At 28.8% G+C, this 20,494-nt stretch overlaps 1 protein-coding gene across 2 annotated transcripts in view; it reads right to left on the reverse strand.

Moving 5' to 3' along the window:
* The window catches only part of LOC111420091 (protein gooseberry-neuro-like), a 135,017-nt gene that overhangs the window by 34,870 nt on the left and 79,653 nt on the right, over positions 1-20,494 (reverse strand). The window contains exon 1 of one of the 2 annotated variants that reach the window (XM_071196024.1): positions 5,286-5,565. The exons of the other annotated variant lie outside the window; for it this stretch is intronic. Within the exon in view, the coding sequence (XP_071052125.1) occupies positions 5,286-5,325 (40 nt within the window). The 5' untranslated portion in view covers positions 5,326-5,565. Of the gene's footprint in view, positions 1-5,285; positions 5,566-20,494 lie in introns of those variants that run through there. 2 annotated transcript variants of the gene reach the window in all.

Raw genomic sequence — 20,494 nt, forward strand, 5'->3', positions numbered from 1 at the left:
GTGCTTAATTAATAGAGATGTAAAATTTTTTTATTAAGATAATTGATTCAAAATCGAAATTGAAACAAATTTTATTTAAAACATTTTTTGATAAAAACAATAATTGTTGAGATAATTAATTTTGATAGCATACTATTCAGAGGGAAATTAAAATTTAAAATTAGCAAAAAATTGTATTAACAAACACTGTTCCTGAAGTAATTCTAAACAAATTTTGTTAACAAAATTTTTTGATTAAATCAACAATAAGGATATAACCTCAAAAATATTAATTTTTGTACCATACTATTCAGTGGGAAATTAAAATTTCAAGTTAGCAAAAAATTTTATTAACAAACACTGTTCCTGAAGTAATTCTAAACAAATGTTGTTAACAAATTTTTTTGATTTAATCAATAATTAAGGAGATAACCTCAAAATATTAATTTTTCCGTTTTTATACATAATTATACCTAGATGCTTAATTAATAGAGATGTAAAATTTTGTTATTAAGATAATTGATTCAAAATCGAAATTGAAACAAATTTTATTTAAAACATTTTTTAATAAAAACAATAATTGTTGAGATAATTAATTTTGATAGCATACTATTCAGAGGGAAATTAAAATTTAAAATTAGCAAAAAATTGTATTAACAAACACTGTTCCTGAAGTAATTCTAAACAAATTTTGTTAACAAAATTTTTTGATTAAATCAACAATAAGGATATAACCTCAAAAATATTAATTTTTGTACCATACTGTTCAGTGGGAAATTAAAATTTCAAGTTAGCAAAAAATTTTATTAACAAACACTGTTCCTGAAGTAATTCTAAACAAATATTGTTAACAAATTTTTTTGATTTAATCAATAATTAATTAGATAACCTCAAAATATTAATTTTTCCATTTTTATACATAATTACACTTAGATGCTTAATTAATAGAGATGTAAAATTTTTTTATTAAGATAATTGATTCAAAATCGAAATTGAAACAAGTTTTATTTAAAACATTTTTTGATAAAAACAATAATTATTGAGATAATTAATTTTGATAGCATACTATTCAGAGGGAAATTAAAATTTCAAGATAGCAAAAAATTGTATTAACAAACACTGTTCCTGAAGTAATTCTAAACAAATTTTGTTAACAACATTTTTTGATTAAATCAACAATAATGATATAACCTCAAAAATATTAATTTTTGTACCATACTATTCAGTGGGAAATTAAAATTTCAAGTTAGCAAAAAATTTTATTAACAAACACTGTTCCTGAAGTAATTCTAAACAAATGTTGTTAATAAAAATTTTTGATTTGATCAATAATTAAGAACATAACATCAAAAAAAATTTTATATATATATTTTTATTGAAAAAATCGTTTTAGAATTTAATTTAGAACAACTTTTGTATGAAATTTTCTGCTGAGAACGAGTGGAGGGGGGAAATCGTGTCGTTTTGTTACAAAAGTTCCGTGCCCTAATTATGTCGAACTAATTGCAAGATCTATGGGATTGTATATCAAACATTTTTTTGGATTTATGGAAATTTATTTGTTTTCGAGAAACTACTTCAAAAAAGACTGAGGCTAATCACAAATTTAACAAAAGAGAAAGACTAAGGAAAAGAATAAAGAAAAGACAGGAATAAGGCAAGATAATAAAAAAATATTTTTTAAGTTCTGTGTAATTTGATCTGGATGTTGGGCGGATTGCGTAATGATCTTTAGACCGGCGCGAACAGGTTAACGACAATTTAATCACTAATGCAGGGGTGGGCCTCAGCGAGTAATCGAGTAGGCCGCGACGAATCGAAACTACTATAATTTCTGTTGTACGGATTTGTGTTTTGTTGCCTGAGGGCTTCACAACTCACGGTCTGAGTGATAGATCGACCCGTCCTCTTTTATAAATTATGTTATTTCACGAGTGTAACTCAAGACGTAATGGCTCATCATCTCATCTCGAATCATCTTTTTTAAACTGACACTTCAAGAACTTTTCTAAAATAAAAATTATGTAATTTTATAGTTTTGACAAAGAAAATATTAATTGATTGGTAAAAATGAAGTTATTTAAAACGACACGGAAAAATTTTAAAATAATTGAGGTTTTTGTTTAAAATCCAAGATGACCAAAAACAAATGATTTGTAAATATTCCGATAGAAAATCAAAAATCATGTAAAATGAGTCCAAACTCGATATATCTAGGTGTTATAGCACCAGAGATATCTATATTTTAATAAAATCAAGATGGCCGAAAACAAAACACTAATTAATCGTGCCATCTACCTTTAATAGTGAGTTTTATAGTAAATATAGAGTGTGATACATCAAATTAGGTTAGAATTTTCCGATCTTTGCGAAAATCTTATTGTTTTCGGAGTTAATTAAACTTTAATTCAAAAAGAAATCATATCTTCTTCTCTTGTTGTTTATTAAATGAAGAAGTATCATTTATCAGAACGGCTTGGAATTGAGAACTGAAACTCTAGATTTTAAAATAATTGATGTTTTTGTATAAAATTCAAGATGACCAAAAACAAATGATTTGTAAATATTCCGATAGAAAATCAAAAATCATGTAAAATGAGTCCAAACTCGATATATCTAGGTGTTATAGCACCAGAGATATCTATATTTTAATAAAATCAAGATGGCCGAAAACAAAACACTAATTAATCGTGCCATCTACCTTTAATAGTGAGTTCTATAGTAAATATAGAGTGTGATACATCAAATCAGGTTAGAATTTTCCGATCTTTGCGAAAATCTTATTGTTTTTGGAGTTAATTAAACTTTAATTCAAAAAGAAATCATATCTTCTTCTCTTGTCGTTTATTAAATGAAGAAGTATCATTTATCAGAACGGCTTGGAATTGAGAACTGAAACTCTAGATTTTAAAATAATTGATGTTTTTGTATAAAATCCAAGATGACCAAAAACAAATGATTTGTAAATATTCCGATAGAAAATCAAAAATCATGTAAAATGAGTCCAAACTCGATATATCTAGGTGTTATAGCACCAGAGATATCTATATTTTAATAAAATCAAGATGGCCGAAAACAAAACACTAATTAATCGTGCCATCTACCTTTAATAGTGAGTTTTATAGTAAATATAGAGTGTGATACATGAAATCAGGTTAGAATTTTCCGATCTTTGCGAAAATCTTATTGTTTTCGGAGTTAATTAAACTTTAATTCAAAAAGAAATCATATCTTCTTCTCTTGTTGTTTATTAAATGAAGAAGTATCATTTATCAGAACGGCTTGGAATTGAGAACTGAAACTCTAGATTTTAAAATAATTGATGTTTTTGTTTAAAATCCAAGATGACCAAAAACAAATGATTTGTAAATATTCCGATAGAAAATCTAAAATCATGTAAAATGAGTCCAAACTCGATATATCTAGGTGTTATAGCACCAGAGATATCTATATTTTAATAAAATCAAGATGGCCGAAAACAAAACACTAATTAATCGTGCCATCTACCTTTAATAATGAGTTTTATAGTAAATATAGAGTGTGATACATCAAATTAGGTTAGAATTTTCCGATCTTTGCGAAAATCTTATTGTTTTCGGAGTTAATTAAACTTTAATTCAAAAAGAAATCATATAACCCTTTTTTTCTTGTTGTTTATTAAATGAAGAAGTATCATTTATCAGAACGGCTTGGAATTGAGAACTAAAACTCTAGATTTTAAAATAATTGATGTTTTTGTATAAAATCCAAGATGACTAAAAACAAATGATTTGTAAATATTCCGATAGAAAATCAAAAATCATGTAAAATGAGTCCAAACTCGATATATCTAGGTGTTATAGCACCAGAGATATCTATATTTTAATAAAATCAAGATGGCCGAAAACAAAACACTAATTAATCGTGCCATCTACCTTTAATAGTGAGTTTTATAGTAAATATAGAGTGTGATACATCAAATCAGGTTAGAATTTTCCGATCTTTGCGAAAATCTTATTGTTTTCGGAGTTAATTAAACTTTAATTCAAAAAGAAATCATATAACACTTCTTCTCTTGTTGTTTATTAAATGAAGAAGTATCATTTATCAGAACGGTTGGAATTGAGAACTGAAACTCTAGATTTTAAAATAATTGATGTTTTTGTTTAAAATCCAAGATGTCCAAAAACAAATGATTTGTAAATATTCCGATAGAAAATCAAAAATCATGTAAAATGAGTCCAAACTCGATATATCTAGGTGTTATAACACCAGAGATATCTATATTTTAATAAAATCAAGATGGCCGAAAACAAAACACTAATTAATCGTGCCATCTACCTTTAATAGTGAGTTTTATAGTAAATATAGAGTGTGATACATCAAATCAGGTTAGAATTTTCCGATCTTTGCGAAAATCTTATTGTTTTCGGAGTTAATTAAACTTTAATTCAAAAAGAAATCATATAACACTTCTTCTCTTGTTGTTTATTAAATGGAGAAGTATCATTTATCAGAACGGCTTGGAATTGAGAACTGAAACTCTAGATTTTAAAATAATTGATGTTTTTGTATAAAATCCAAGATGACCAAAAACAAATGATTTGTAAATATTCCGATAGAAAATCAAAAATCATGTAAAATGAGTCCAAACTCGATATATCTAGGTGTTATAGCACCAGAGATATATATATTTTAATAAAATCAAGATGGCCGAAAACAAAACACTAATTAATCGTGCCATCTACCTTCAACAGTGAGTTCTATAGTAAATATAGAGTGTGATACATCAAATCAGGTTAGAATTTTCCGATCTTTGCGAAAATGTTATTGTTTTCGGAGTTAATTAAACTTTAATTCAAAAAGAAATCGTATAACACTTTTTTTCTTGTTGTTTATTAAATGAAGAAATAATTTTCTTCTTTGAAATGTGTTTCTAGTAATTTTTCCCATCTCGAATCAATCCAGGAGTCGTCGGAACGTGCCAATTACGGCTACACCGGTATAAATAGCGCGGTCGTAAAAAGAATTAATCGAAACTCCGTTAGATTTCCGACACTAGAACGCCTTGGCGCTGTATTTTATTATTATAACGTGATATTTTTGTCGCGCAGCTTTCCGCAGCGTTGCGGGTTCCGCGGTCTCCATTAAATGAAAACAAATTTAATTTCCTCCGGAGCCGACAACCGACTCGAGAAAGAAGACTTCTTCTACTTCTCCGTCTTCCTTTTTTTCTATTTCTTCCGTTTCTTTTTCATCGACACAACAAGTCTCTTTCTATCATCGAATAACAACATTAAAATTTTTTTTTTAATAAATTAACTAACCTTGAAAGGGATAACCGGCAAATAAAGGTCTCACATCCATTTTTTTTAAACTACAAAATCAAATCCACTTAATTTTTCTTTTCCACCAAATAAAAATCATCACACCACCACCACAATTTTCTTTTAGTACTCACTAACCAAATCCGAATCGTGTTCACGAAATTATAACAAAACGCGGGACACAATGAGTTTGTTTGAGCCGTTTCGGCGTCTGAAAAAAAATTGAACGTCCCACCGACAAAAGAAAACTATATTACCGTCCCTATTATAAAATTACGGCTCGCAATGATTGGTTCGCGATCCCCAATGTGTTATTGCATGTTGGGTGCATTGTGTAAAAGCAAGGGGGAAAGAGGTTTTGAGCTACGACGCGATCGGCTCTTTTTGGTCCAGCCCATTTTGGTATTAAAACTAACTTGGCGAACCAACCGTCGGACGTGGTACAAGAATCGAAGTGGGGAAGGCGTGGCGACAATTTTTTTTTAACTTAAACACCAAGGCAACGAAGTTTGTTGTAAGTTAAATGGGTGGGGCTTAATTTAGGTTACGCCCACCTTACTCACGAGTTGTAAAATATGTCGATGTTAATAAATAAACATTTTTTTCAATTTCTTTTATCATAATCTAGATGGGAATAAAAATATAAATAAAAACCATTAATCATCGAATATCGTGATATTTCGTGAATTGTGCATCTCTTCTCTTAATGAACTATAGGTATCGTTAAACAGTTTTTCTCGTATCAATCTCTATCAATCATTATCGAGCCCATTGAGACTATCATAGCGGGGGAAGCTTCCTCGAAGAATACCAAAGACCTACCTCGAGGATTCCTTCTTCGATATGACACAGCAATATATCTGTGGATATATATATATGTGTCCACAAGATAAATTAATATTTTAATAAGTAATAACTAAATTAAATTCTAAAACGATTTTTTCAATAAAAATATATATATAAAATTTTTTTTGATGTTATGTTCTTAATTATTGATCAAATCAAAAATTTTTATTAACAACATTTGTTTAGAATTACTTCAGGAACAGTGTTTGTTAATAAAATTTTTTGCTAACTTGAAATTTTAATTTCCCTCTGAATAGTATGGTAAAAAAATTAATATTTTTGAGGTTATATCCTTATTGTTGATTTAATCAAAAAATGTTGTTAACAAAATTTGTTTAGAATTACTTCAAGAACAGTGTTTGTTAATACAATTTTTTGCTATCTTGAAATTTTAATTTCCCTCTGAATAGTATGCTATCAAAATTAATTATCTCAACAATTATTGTTTTTATCAAAAAATGTTTTAAATAAAACTTGTTTCAATTTCGATTTTGAATCAATTATCTTAATAAAAAAAATTTACATCTCTATTAATTAAGCATTTAAGTGTAATTATGTATAAAAGTGGAAAAATTAATATTTTGAGGTTATCTCCTTAATTATTGATTAAATCAAAAAAATTTGTTAACAATATTTGTTAAGAATTGCACCAGGAACAGTGTTTGTTAATAAAATTTTTTGCTAACTTGAAATTTTAATTTCCCACTGAATAGTATGGTAAAAAAATTAATATTTTTGAGGTTATATCCTTATTGTTGATTTAATCAAAAAATTTTGTTAACAAAATTTGTTTAGAATTACTTCAGGAACAGTGTTTGTTAATACAATTTTTTGCTATCTTGAAATTTTAATTTCCCTCTGAATAGTATGCTATCAAAATTAATTATCTCAATAATTATTGTTTTTATCAATAAATGTTTTAAATAAAACTTGTTTCAATTTCGATTTTGAATCAATTATCTTAATAACAAAATTTTACATCTCTATTAATTAAGCATTTAAGTGTAATTATGTGTAAAAGTGGAAAAATTATTATTTTGAGGTTATCTCCTTAATTATTGATTAAATCAAAAAAATTTGTTAACAATATTTGTTAAGAATTGCACCAGGAACAGTGTTTGTTAATAAAATTTTTTGCTAACTTGAAATTTTAATTTCCCACTGAATAGTATGGTACAAAAATTAATATTTTTGAAGTTATATCCTTATTGTTGATTTAATCAAAAAATGTTGTTAACAAAATTTATTTAGAATTACTTCAGGAACAGTGTTTGTTAATACAATTTTTTGCTATCTTGAAATTTTAATTTCCCTCTGAATAGTATGCTATCAAAATTAATTATCTCAATAATTATTGTTTTTATCAAAAAATGTTTTAAATAAAACTTGTTTCAATTTCGATTTTGAATCAATTATCTTAATAAAAAAAATTTACATCTCTATTAATTAAGCATTTAAGTATAATTATGTATAAAAGTGGAAAAATTAATATTTTGAGGTTATCTCCTTAATTATTGATTAAATCAAAAAAATTTGTTAACAATATTTGTTAAGAATTGCACCAGGAACAGTGTTTGTTAAAATAATTTTTTTCTAACTTGAAATTTTAATTTCCCACTGAATAGTATGGTACAAAAATTAATATTTTTGAGGTTATATCCTTATTGTTGATTTAATCAAAAAATTTTGTTAACAAAATTTGTTAAGAATTACTTCAGGAACAGTGTTTGTTAATACAATTTTTTGCTATCTTGAAATTTTAATTTCCCTCTGAATAGTATGCTATCAAAATTAATTATCTCAATAATTATTGTTTTTATCAAAAAATGTTTTAAATAAAACTTGTTTCAATTTCGATTTTGAATCAATTACCTTAATAAAAAAAATTTACATCTCTATTAATTAAGCATTTAAGTGTAATTATGTATAAAAGTGGAAAAATTAATATTTTTAGGTTATCTCCTTTATTATTGATTAAATCAAAAAAATTAGTTAACAATATTTGTTAAGAATTGCACCAGGAACAGTGTTTGTTAAAACAATTTTTTTCTAACTTGAAATTTTAATTTCCCACTGAATAGTATGGTAAAAAAATTAATATTTTTGAGGTTATATCCTTATTGTTGATTTAATCAAAAAATGTTGTTAACAAAATTTGTTTAGAATTACTTCAGGAACAGTGTTTGTTAATACAATTTTTTGCTATCTTGAAATTTTAATTTCCCTCTGAATAGTATGCTATCAAAATTAATTATCTCAATAATTATTGTTTTTATCAAAAAAAATTGTTGACAAAGTTTGTTTAGAATTGTTTCAGGAACAATTTTTGTTAAAACAATTTTTTTCTAACTTGAAATTTTAATTTCCCACTGAACAGTATGATACTGTTCTTTTAATCAGAACGAGTGGAGGGGGGAAATCGTATCATTTTGTTACAAAAGTTCCGTGCCCTAGTAATGGTAGTCACTAGTGCTTGACACGTTAACGTCAGATTTTGGATTGTTGTTAGTAATTCGTCGTGTGGTGGTGTTTTTGAGGTGCGATGTTTTTGAACTTCATGATTTGAAATTCATTGATTCCCACACCTTGTCGGCAATGGAAAGAATGTCTACAACGTCCTCTTTGCCAGAAGCGAGGAGTGCAACCGAAGCAACATTATTATTTTTTTATTTTTATTTAATTTGAGATTTTTGAAAAAAATTTAAAAAATTTTTCGGAGTGGGCGTCGGTGGCACAACACAATAAATGACGCAATAAACAACATTATCTTGTTTGTAAGGCGACCGCGTTGTTGTTGAGTGTGTTGAGTCGCCGACTGAACGGTCAATATATCTTCGGTCAAAATGTAAACGAACCGCGCATTATGCCCATTGTCGGGAGCTGCTCCACAGCCGCAAAGTCCAACCTTCTCCTGAGTTATTTGATAACGAACGATTGCGAACAACCCAACAATAAGTTCAAAAGTTACCGCTCAAAAATAAAATCGTTGCATCCTCAACAATCGCGTTTTAACTGTTTTAAACTAAAATTGCAAAGTTATTTCGTTCCGTTTTGGAAGTCGAATGGTTCGGAACCAACTATGAGGACTGTAAAGGTGTCGTTTATAGCTTGAATGAATGTCGACGTAGACCGCACAAGTTGGTACTACTGGCTGGGTTCTTAATTGATATGAGATGTGACCCAACCGCACAACCGACGACCGACACACACACATTTAAAATCACCTAATTATTTATTTTCAAATTATTTCATTTACAAATTTACTTTAATTTTGACACCAAACACCCTATGTTTACCTTCAAAAACAAACGAGATACGATTATTTTATTACAAGCGATTTTCATTTGTTTTTTTTTTTTTGTTAAATCAAACAATTTTATATTTTAAACAAGAAAATGTAGTAAATTTTCATATTTTCGTATTTTTCTCGCTATTGACGCATTTAAGAGCAAAAATTAAAGAGACCAATGTTGTTAAGAATAAAATTTGCTACAACTTTTGATCTAAAAGTTTTTTTGTAACATGCTTCGATTCCCGAATGTTACCATTAGCTAATAGTAAAACAAGAAAATGTAGTAAATTTTCATATTTTCGTATTTTTCTAGCTATTGACGCATTTAAGAGCAAAAATGAAAGAAACCAATGTTGTTAAGAATAAAATTTGCTACAACTTTTGCTCCAAAAGTTTTTTTGTAACATGCTTCGATTCCCGAATGTTACCATTAGCTAATAGTAAAACAAGAAAATGTAGTAAATTTTCATATTTTCGTATTTTTCTAGCTATTGACGCATTTAAGAGCAAAAATGAAAGAAACCAATGTTGTTAAGAATAAAATTTGCTACAACTTTTGCTCCAAAAGTTTTTTTGTAACATGCTTCGATTCCCGAATGTTACCATTAGCTAATAGTAAAACAAGAAAATGTAGTAAATTTTCATATTTTCGTATTTTTCTAGCTATTGACGCATTTAAGAGCAAAAATGAAAGAAACCAATGTTGTTAAGAATAAAATTTGCTACAACTTTTGCTCCAAAAGTTTTTTTGTAACATGCTTCGATTCCCGAATGTTACCATTAGCTAATAGTAAAACAAGAAAATGTAGTAAATTTTCATATTTTCGTATTTTTCTAGCTATTGACGCATTTAAGAGCAAAAATGAAAGAAACCAATGTTGTTAAGAATAAAATTTGCTACAACTTTTGCTCCAAAAGTTTTTTTGTAACATGCTTCGATTCCCGAATGTTACCATTAGCTAATAGTAAAACAAGAAAATGTAGTAAATTTTCATATTTTCGTATTTTTCTAGCTATTGACGCATTTAAGAGCAAAAATGAAAGAAACCAATGTTGTTAAGAATAAAATTTGCTACAACTTTTGCTCCAAAAGTTTTTTTGTAACATGCTTCGATTCCCGAATGTTACCATTAGCTAATAGTAAAACAAGAAAATGTAGTAAATTTTCATATTTTCGTATTTTTCTAGCTATTGACGCATTTAAGAGCAAAAATGAAAGAAACCAATGTTGTTAAGAATAAAATTTGCTACAACTTTTGCTCCAAAAGTTTTTTTGTAATATGCTTCGATTCCCGAATGTTACCATTAGCTAATAGTAAAACAAGAAAATGTAGTAAATTTTCATATTTTCGTATTTTTCTCGCTATTGACGCATCTGAGAGTAAAAATGCAAGAGACCAATGTTGTTAAGAATAAAATTTGCTACAACTTTTGCTCCAAAAGTTTTTTTGTAACATGCTTCGATTCCCGAATGTTACCATTAGCTAATAGTAAAACAAGAAAATGTAGTAAATTTTCATATTTTCGTATTTTTCTAGCTATTGACGCATTTAAGAGCAAAAATGAAAGAAACCAATGTTGTTAAGAATAAAATTTGCTACAACTTTTGCTCCAAAAGTTTTTTTGTAATATGCTTCGATTCCCGAATGTTACCATTAGCTAATAGTAAAACAAGAAAATGTAGTAAATTTTCATATTTTCGTATTTTTCTCGCTATTGACGCATCTGAGAGTAAAAATGCAAGAGACCAATGTTGTTAAGAATAAAATTTGCTACAACTTTTGCTCCAAAAGTTTTTTTGTAACATGCTTCGATTCCCGAATGTTACCATTAGCTAATAGTAAAACAAGAAAATGTAGTAAATTGTCATATTTTCGTATTTTTCTCGCTATTGACGCATTTAAGAGCAAAAATGAAAGAGACCAATGTTGTTAAGAATAAAATTTGCTACAACTTTTGCTCCAAAAGTTTTTTTGTAATATGCTTCGATTACCGAATGTTACCATTAGCTAATAGTAAAACAAGGAAATTTAGTAAATTGTCATATTTTCGTATTTTTCTCGATATTGACGCATCTGAGAGCAAAAATGCAAGAGAGCAATATTGTTAAGAATAAAATTTGCTACAACTTTTGCTCCAAAAGTTTTTTTGTAACATGCTTTGATTACCGAATGTTACCATTAGCTAATAGTAAAACAAGAAAATGTAGTAAATTTTCATATTTTTGTATTTTTCTCGATATTGACGCATCTGAGAGCAAAAATGCAAGAGAGCAATATTGTTAAGAATAAAATTTGCTACAACTTTTGCTCCAAAAGTTTTTTTGTAATATGCTTTGATTCCCAAATGTTACCATTAGCTAATAGTAAAACAAGGAAATTTAGTAAATTTTCATATTTTTGTATTTTTCTCGATATTGACGCATCTGAGAGCAAAAATGCAAGAGAGCAATATTGTTAAGAATAAAATTTGCTACAACTTTTGATCTAAAAGTTTTTTTGTAACATGCTTCGATTCCCGAATGTTACCATTAGCTAATAGTAAAACAAGGAAATTTAGTAAATTTTCATATTTTTGTATTTTTCTCGATATTGACGCATCTGAGAGCAAAAATGCAAGAGAGCAATATTGTTAAGAATAAAATTTGCTACAACTTTTGATCTAAAAGTTTTTTTGTAACATGCTTCGATTACCGAATGTTACCATTAGCTAATAGTAAAACAAGAAAATGTAGTAAATTTTCATATTTTCGTATTTTTCTAGCTATTGACGCATTTAAGAGCAAAAATGAAAGAGACCAATGTTGTTAAGAATAAAATTTGCTACAACTTTTGCTCCAAAAGTTTTTTTGTAATATGCTTCGATTCCCGAATGTTACCATTAGATAATAGTAAAACAAGGAAATTTAGTAAATTTTCATATTTTTGTATTTTTCTCGATATTGACGCATCTGAGAGCAAAAATGCAAGAGAGCAATATTGTTAAGAATAAAATTTGCAACAACGTTTGATGACCGGTCTCGCTGAGACACCTTGTATGATTTTTGATTACCTTGGTAACAACAAAAGCGACAGAGTTGGATTTAAAAAATCATAACAACGAGGTTTATGGAATCGAAGTGATTATGCCAGAATGAATCTTGGTTGAATTTTCGTTAAAAGACCCCTTATTTCATCGGGATATCTCAATTCATCTTTGAGGTAGGTACAATCCTCTACATTTCCAATTTGCTAATAATCACTTTAGTCATAACAAAACGCACAGAGTTTGAATTTAAGTTGATTAAATAATGAGCTTTTTATTGTTTCTTCTTTTCCTATCAATGACATAAAAGAACGTCGAGTATGTTGAGATAAAAAAAAATTGTTGAAGGCGTAGTACTATGAAGTCGGTTCAAAGTCGAACGACTTCGGAGCAGATTCTTGTCTCGACCGCGGAACGAGCTAATGCTCGTGTGCTATTACCATCGCCTAAGGGCAAAGCGGTTCCTTTGCACACCGAACCAGGGAGAGAGAGTTCCGACCTCGGAACTAACTTACGAACAAAAGCTTCGCGTTCCTCTACGTTTCAATTTTGTGCCTCCAGCACACCACCACCGCACACCGTCACCTTCTTTTTCGTTCTACGAAGAATCTCGCATCTTCATTTGCATCCGAAACAACCTCTCGAAGAATATAAGAATTAATTAGCTTTTTTAATTTTTAGTGTGTAACGATAGGAAAAGCGTGATGGAGGGAAGAAAAAGAAAATTGAATAGTGAAGCACAGAAGTAAGACGAATCTCGATTTTCGATCGGTTCTTTTTAAGGTAAACACGCGGCCCGGCTGCGCGCAGGTGGTCCGATTTTGGACGGAATTCCGCCCGGCAAAAAGAAATCCCGGCAGATGACTTGGATATTAAATTAGTTCTGCTCTACGTGTTACCTAAAACCACTGCCGGTTTTGTATATCTACCCTAAAGCCGCCGCTTTTAAAGCTTACTACTGGATAAAAACTTTTTCTCAACAAACCGAAAAGGAACCAAAAACTTAAACCGTATGAAAAATTGATAAAATAATTCAATTAGCATTTAATAATTCGTTTTAAATCTTTAAAACACCGAAATAAAAAAACTTCATGCAACGCTTAACAAAGGTATTTGAATTTATTTTTTTTCCTCCAAAGGGTTTTTTGTTGTTCTGTTCTGGTTGTTTCGCTTTTAATAAAATTGTTTCGGTTTTTTTCTTCATTATTGATGGGTACTGTTCCTATGACGATGCGACAATCTTACTTTTCAATTTTATCCTTTCTTCTGCTTGATTCTTTTTTGATCGAATACCCATTTTTATTAAAGATTGAAACGTCCAAAACCATTTCTATGAAACGAAATTGTCAAGGGAAGTCTGATTAAATTTCTCCTGACTAAATTTCCTTTTTTACTATTAGCTAATGGTAACATTCGGGAATCGAAGCATATTACAAAAAAACTTTTGGAGCAAAAGTTGTAGCAAATTTTATTCTTAACAACATTGGTCTCTTTCATTTTTGCTCTTAAATGCGTCAATAGCGAGAAAAATACGAAAATATGAAAATTTACTACATTTTCTTGTTTTACTATTAGCTAATGGTAACATTCGGGAATCGAAGCATGTTACAAAAAAACTTTTAGATCAAAAGTTGTAGCAAATTTTATTCTTAACAATATTGCTCTCTTGCATTTTTGCTCTCAGATGCGTCAATATCGAGAAAAATACAAAAATATGAAAATTTACTACATTTTCTTGTTTTACTATTAGCTAATGGTAACATTCGGGAATCGAAGCATGTTACAAAAAAACTTTTAGATCAAAAGTTGTAGCAAATTTTATTCTTAACAATATTGCTCTGTTTCATTTTTGCTCTTAAATGCGTCAATAGCGAGAAAAATACGAAAATATGAAAATTTACTACATTTTCTTGTTTTACTATTAGCTAATGGTAACATTCGGGAATCGAAGCATATTACAAAAAAACTTTTGGAGCAAAAGTTGTAGCAAATTTTATTCTTAACAACATTGGTCTCTTTCATTTTTGCTCTTAAATGCGTCAATAGCGAGAAAAATACGAAAATATGAAAATTTACTACATTTTCTTGTTTTACTATTAGCTAATGGTAACATTCGGGAATCGAAGCATGTTACAAAAAAACTTTTAGATCAAAAGTTGTAGCAAATTTTATTCTTAACAATATTGCTCTCTTGCATTTTTGCTCTCAGATGCGTCAATATCGAGAAAAATATAAAAATATGAAAATTTACTAAATTTTCTTGTTTTACTATTAGCTAATGGTAACATTCGGGAATCGAAGCATATTACAAAAAAATTTGTAGATCAAAAGTTGTTGCAAATTTTATTCTTAACAATATTGCTCTCTTGCATTTTTGCTCTCAGATGCGTCAATATCGAGAAAAATATAAAAATATGAAAATTTACTAAATTTTCTTGTTTTACTATTAGCTAATGGTAACATTCGGGAATCGAAGCATATTACAAAAAAATTTGTAGATCAAAAGTTGTTGCAAATTTTATTCTTAACAATATTGCTCTCTTGCATTTTTGCTCTTAGATGCGTCAATATCGAGAAAAATACAAAAATATGAAAATTTACTAAATTTCCTTGTTTTACTATTAGCTAATGGTAACATTCGGAAATCGAAGCATGTTACACAAAAACTTTTAGATCAAAAGTTGTAGCAAATTTTATTCTTAACAATATTGCTCTCTTGCATTTTTGCTCTCAGATGCGTCAATATCGAGAAAAATACAATAATATGAAAATTTACTAAATTTCCTTGTTTTACTATTAGCTAATGGTAACATTCGGAAATCGAAGCATGTTACACAAAAACTTTTAGATCAAAAGTTGTAGCAAATTTTATTCTTAACAATATTGCTCTCTTGCATTTTTGCTCTCGGATGCGTCAATATCGAGAAAAATACAATAATATGAAAATTTACTAAATTTCCTTGTTTTACTATTAGCTAATGGTAACATTCGGAAATCGAAGCATGTTACACAAAAACTTTTAGATCAAAAGTTGTAGCAAATTTTATTCTTAACAACATTGGCCTCTTTAATTTTTGCTCTTAAATGCGTCAATATCGAGAAAAATACAAAAATATGAAAATTTACTAAATTTCCTTGTTTTACTATTAGCTAATGGTAACATTCGGGAATCGAAGCATGTTACACAAAAACTTTTAGATCAAAAGTTGTAGCAAATTTTATTCTTAACAACATTGGTCTCTTTAATTTTTGCTCTTAAATGCGTCAATAGCGAGAAAAATACGAAAATATGAAAATTTGCTACATTTTCTTGCTTTACTATAAGCTAATGGTAACATTCGGGAATCGAAGCATATTACAAAAAAACTTTTAGATCAAAAGTTGTAGCAAATTTTATTCTTAACAATATTGCTCTCTTGCATTTTTGCTCTCAGATGCGTCAATATCGAGAAAAATACAAAAATATAAGAATTTACTAAATTTCCTTGTTTTACTATTAGCTAATGGTAACATTCGGGAATCGAAGCATATTACAATTAGCATTTAATAATTCAATTTAAATCTTTATGCAACGCTTAACAAAGGTATTTGAATTTATTTTTTTCCTCCAAAGACTTTTTTTGTTGTTCTGTTCTGGTTGTTTCGCTTTTAATAAAATTGTTTCGGTTTTTTTCTTCATTATTGATGGGTACTGTTCCCATGACGATGCGACAATCTTTTCTGGTTTCTCTCCGAACACCGTTATGGGTTTGTGTTCTTTATCCAAATCTTTAACTTTTCAATTTTTCCTTTCTTCTGCTTGATTCTTTTTTGATCGAATACCCATTTTTATTAAAGATTGAAACGTCCAAAACCATTTCTATGAAACGAAATTGTCAAGGGAAGTCTTCATCAAGTTCATTATTGTTGAGACGTCAAAAAAATTTTAACAGTAGCTTTATTGTTAACTTGAAAAAGTAAATATTGAGTATTTTTGACGAAGATTTTAATCACGCCTTAGGGAATTTGTTTCTACGAAAATAAATCTTCTTGGAAAGATACAAATTTCTTTTTGGGATAAGGTGATTAATTAAATTTTGAATTTTTAGCAAAATAATAAAAAAAAAGAAATAAATAAATAAAATAGTGTCGAGAGTCGCCTCTTAAGTAACCATAAAATGGCTCATTTAATTATCTTATGAAGTACTAAAAGCCATTCCTATCTGCTTCGCGTTAATTGCTATGGTCAAGTACTTATTTTACCGTGTAATATACATAATGAAATATCGAAAAAATTCCCTGAGGATGACCAAAAAAAAAAGAAAATTTCTACGTTTTGCTAAATAATTATTTTTCGCCATTTTAAAAAGTTCGTGACAAAAATGGGCGTCTCCGACGTTGTCGTTATCGTGGTGGATGGGGCTATGCCCCGCGCGTGTGACCGTCTCGAAAACTAATTACCCCACGTTTTAAATTGGTAATTAACGGACGGCGCGTCGTAAAACTTCGGTGCCACAGCACACCGGAGAGCACCTTCGTGTTGGACTCCGACACGGTGCTTTTACGACCGCGAGAGAAGAAATTCCGCAAATAAATTGCTCGAAAAATTCGATGACCACCTTTTTCTTCTTCTTAATCTAAGTTAACACCATCCATCTTTATCATAACCTCAAAATTAAAATCAACATATTCAATATTGAGTATTTATGGTTCAACTTCAATTATGAATTCTATCTCAATAACTAAAAGCGATAGAGAACATTTTTTGGACGTAAATTACTACTAAGTGTCTATAAATGTATAATCCACGTTCGGATTCGATCATTCCGTAAAAGAGTATTGAGTAAGGTTAGTTTTCTATTGAAACGTCAATCATCCTGGAAAAAATACTGAATTCGGCTTAATTTGTTAAAAGATGTATCTACTAGTTCCTCTGATAAAGCCGAAGCCGCTCATGGTCGAGGCGCCATAATGTGATGACCAGTTTCGAAATGGTTTTATTAATATAAAAAATTTAAGGTCTAACGCGCGATACATCGTCATATTGCCATGTCACAGTTCCAATACCGTTAAAATATTCGCACAAGTCTCTGTTCTTCTGGAACATTCTTGCCGCATTGTTGCTTCCAACCCATCCTATATTTTGGTTCAGCTCGCCACTGACCATTCATAATTTCCCCTGACTCTGACTGAATAATATCACCATATTCTGGAGGACAGTACCTTTCGCTTTGCTGTTCAATACGAAGGAAGTTATGGAAAATTTAATGAATTTCGTTGTTTTAAGTAGGTAGTGGTAACACTTCCGAATCGGAGCATGTTATAGAAAAATTTTTAGATCAAAAGTTGTTGCAAATTTTATTCTTAACAATATTGCTCTCTTTCATTTTTGCTCTTAAATGCGTCAATAGCGAGAAAAATACGAAAATATGAAAATTTACTACATTTTCTTGTTTTACTATTAGCTAATGGTAACATTCGGTAATCGAAGCATGTTACAAAAAAACTTTTAGATCAAAAGTTGTAGCAAATTTTATTCTTAACAACATTGGTCTCTTTCATTTTTGCTCTCAGATGCGTCAATATCGAGAAAAATACAAAAATATGAAAATTTACTAAATTTCCTTGTTTTACTATTAGTTAATGGTAACATTCGGGAATCGAAGCATATTACAAAAAAACTTTTGGAGCAAAAGTTGTAGTAAATTTTATTCTTAACAATATTGCTCTCTTTCATTTTTGCTCTTAAATGCGTCAATATCGAGAAAAATACAAAAATATGAAAATTTACTAAATTTCCTTGTTTTACTATTAGCTAATGGTAACATTCGGTAATCGAAGCATGTTACAAAAAAACTTTTAGATCAAAAGTTGTAGCAAATTTTATTCTTAACAATATTGCTCTCTTGCATTTTTGCTCTCAGATGCGTCAATATCGAGAAAAATACGAAAATATGAAAATTTACTACATTTTCTTGTTTTACTATTAGCTAATGGTAATATTCGGGAATCGAAGCATATTACAAAAAAACTTTTGGAGCAAAAGTTGTAGCAAATTTTATTCTTAACAACTTTGGTCTGTTTCATTTTTGCTCTTAAATGCGTCAATAGCTAGAAAAATACGAAAATATGAAAATTTACTACATTTTCTTGTTTTACTATTAGCTAATGGTAACATTCGTGAATCGAAGCATGTTACAAAAAAACTGTTGGAGCAAAAGTTGTAGCAAATTTTATTCTTAACAATATTGCTCTCTTGCATTTTTGCTCTCAGATGCGTCAATATCGAGAAAAATACAAAAATATGAAAATTTACAAAATTTCCTTGTTTTACTATTAGCTAATGGTAACATTCGGGAATCGAAGCATGTTACAAAAAAACTTTTAGATCAAAAGTTGTAGCAAATTTTATTCTTAACAATATTGGTCTCTTTCATTTTTGCTCTTAAATGCGTCAATAGCTAGAAAAATACGAAAATATGAAAATTTACTACATTTTCTTGTTTTACTATTAGCTAATGGTAATATTCGGGAATCGAAGCATATTACAAAAAGACTTTTGGAGCAAAAGTTGTAGCAAATTTTATACTTAACAACATTGGTCTCTTTACTTTTTGCTCTTAAATGCGTCAATATCGAAAAAAATACGAAAATATGAAAATTTACTACATTTTCTTGTTTTACTATTAGCTAATGGTAATATTCGGGAATCGAAGCATATTACAAAAAGACTTTTGGAGCAAAAGTTGTAGCAAATTTTATACTTAACAACATTGGTCTCTTTACTTTTTGCTCTTAAATGCGTCAATATCGAGAAAAATACGAAAATATGAAAATTTACTACATTTTCTTGTTTTACTATTAGCTAATGGTAATATTCGGGAATCGAAGCATATTACAAAAAAACTTTTGGAGCAAAAGTTGTAGCAAATTTTATTCTTAACAACTTTGGTCTGTTTCATTTTTGCTCTTAAATGCGTCAATAGCTAGAAAAATACGAAAATATGAAAATTTACTACATTTTCTTGTTTTACTATTAGCTAATGGTAACATTCGTGAATCGAAGCATGTTACAAAAAAACTGTTGGAGCAAAAGTTGTAGCAAATTTTATTCTTAACAATATTGCTCTCTTGCATTTTTGCTCTCAGATGCGTCAATATCGAGAAAAATACAAAAATATGAAAATTTACAAAATTTCCTTGTTTTACTATTAGCTAATGGTAACATTCGGGAATCGAAGCATGTTACAAAAAAACTTTTAGATCAAAAGTTGTAGCAAATTTTATTCTTAACAATATTGGTCTCTTTCATTTTTGCTCTTAAATGCGTCAATAGCTAGAAAAATACGAAAATATGAAAATTTACTACATTTTCTTGTTTTACTATTAGCTAATGGTAATATTCGGGAATCGAAGCATATTACAAAAAGACTTTTGGAGCAAAAGTTGTAGCAAATTTTATACTTAACAACATTGGTCTCTTTACTTTTTGCTCTTAAATGCGTCAATATCGAAAAAAATACGAAAATATGAAAATTTACTACATTTTCTTGTTTTACTATTAGCTAATGGTAACATTCGGGAATCGAAGCATATTACAAAAAAACTTTTGGAGCAAAAGTTGTAGCAAATTTTATTCTTAACAATATTGCTCTCTTTCATTTTTGCTCTTAAATGCGTCAATAGCGAGAAAAATACAAAAATATAAAAATTTACTAAATTTCCTTGTTTTATTATTAGCTAATGGTAACATTCGGGAATCGAAGCATATTACAAAAAAACTTTTGGAGCAAAAGTTGTAGCAAATTTTATTCTTAACAACATTGGTCTCTTTCATTTTTGCTCTTAAATGCGTCAATAGCTAGAAAAATACGAAAATATGAAAATTTACTACATTTCCTTGTTTTACTATTAGCTAATGGTAATATTCGGTAATCGAAGCATGTTACAAAAAAACTTTTAGATCAAAAGTTGTAGCAAATTTTATTCTTAACAATATTGGTCTCTTGCATTTTTGCTCTCAGATGCGTCAATATCGAGAAAAATACGAAAATATGAAAATTTACTA

Source organism: Onthophagus taurus, chromosome 5 (assembly GCF_036711975.1).
Source record: "Onthophagus taurus isolate NC chromosome 5, IU_Otau_3.0, whole genome shotgun sequence".
NCBI classification, from domain to species: domain Eukaryota; kingdom Metazoa; phylum Arthropoda; class Insecta; order Coleoptera; family Scarabaeidae; genus Onthophagus; species Onthophagus taurus.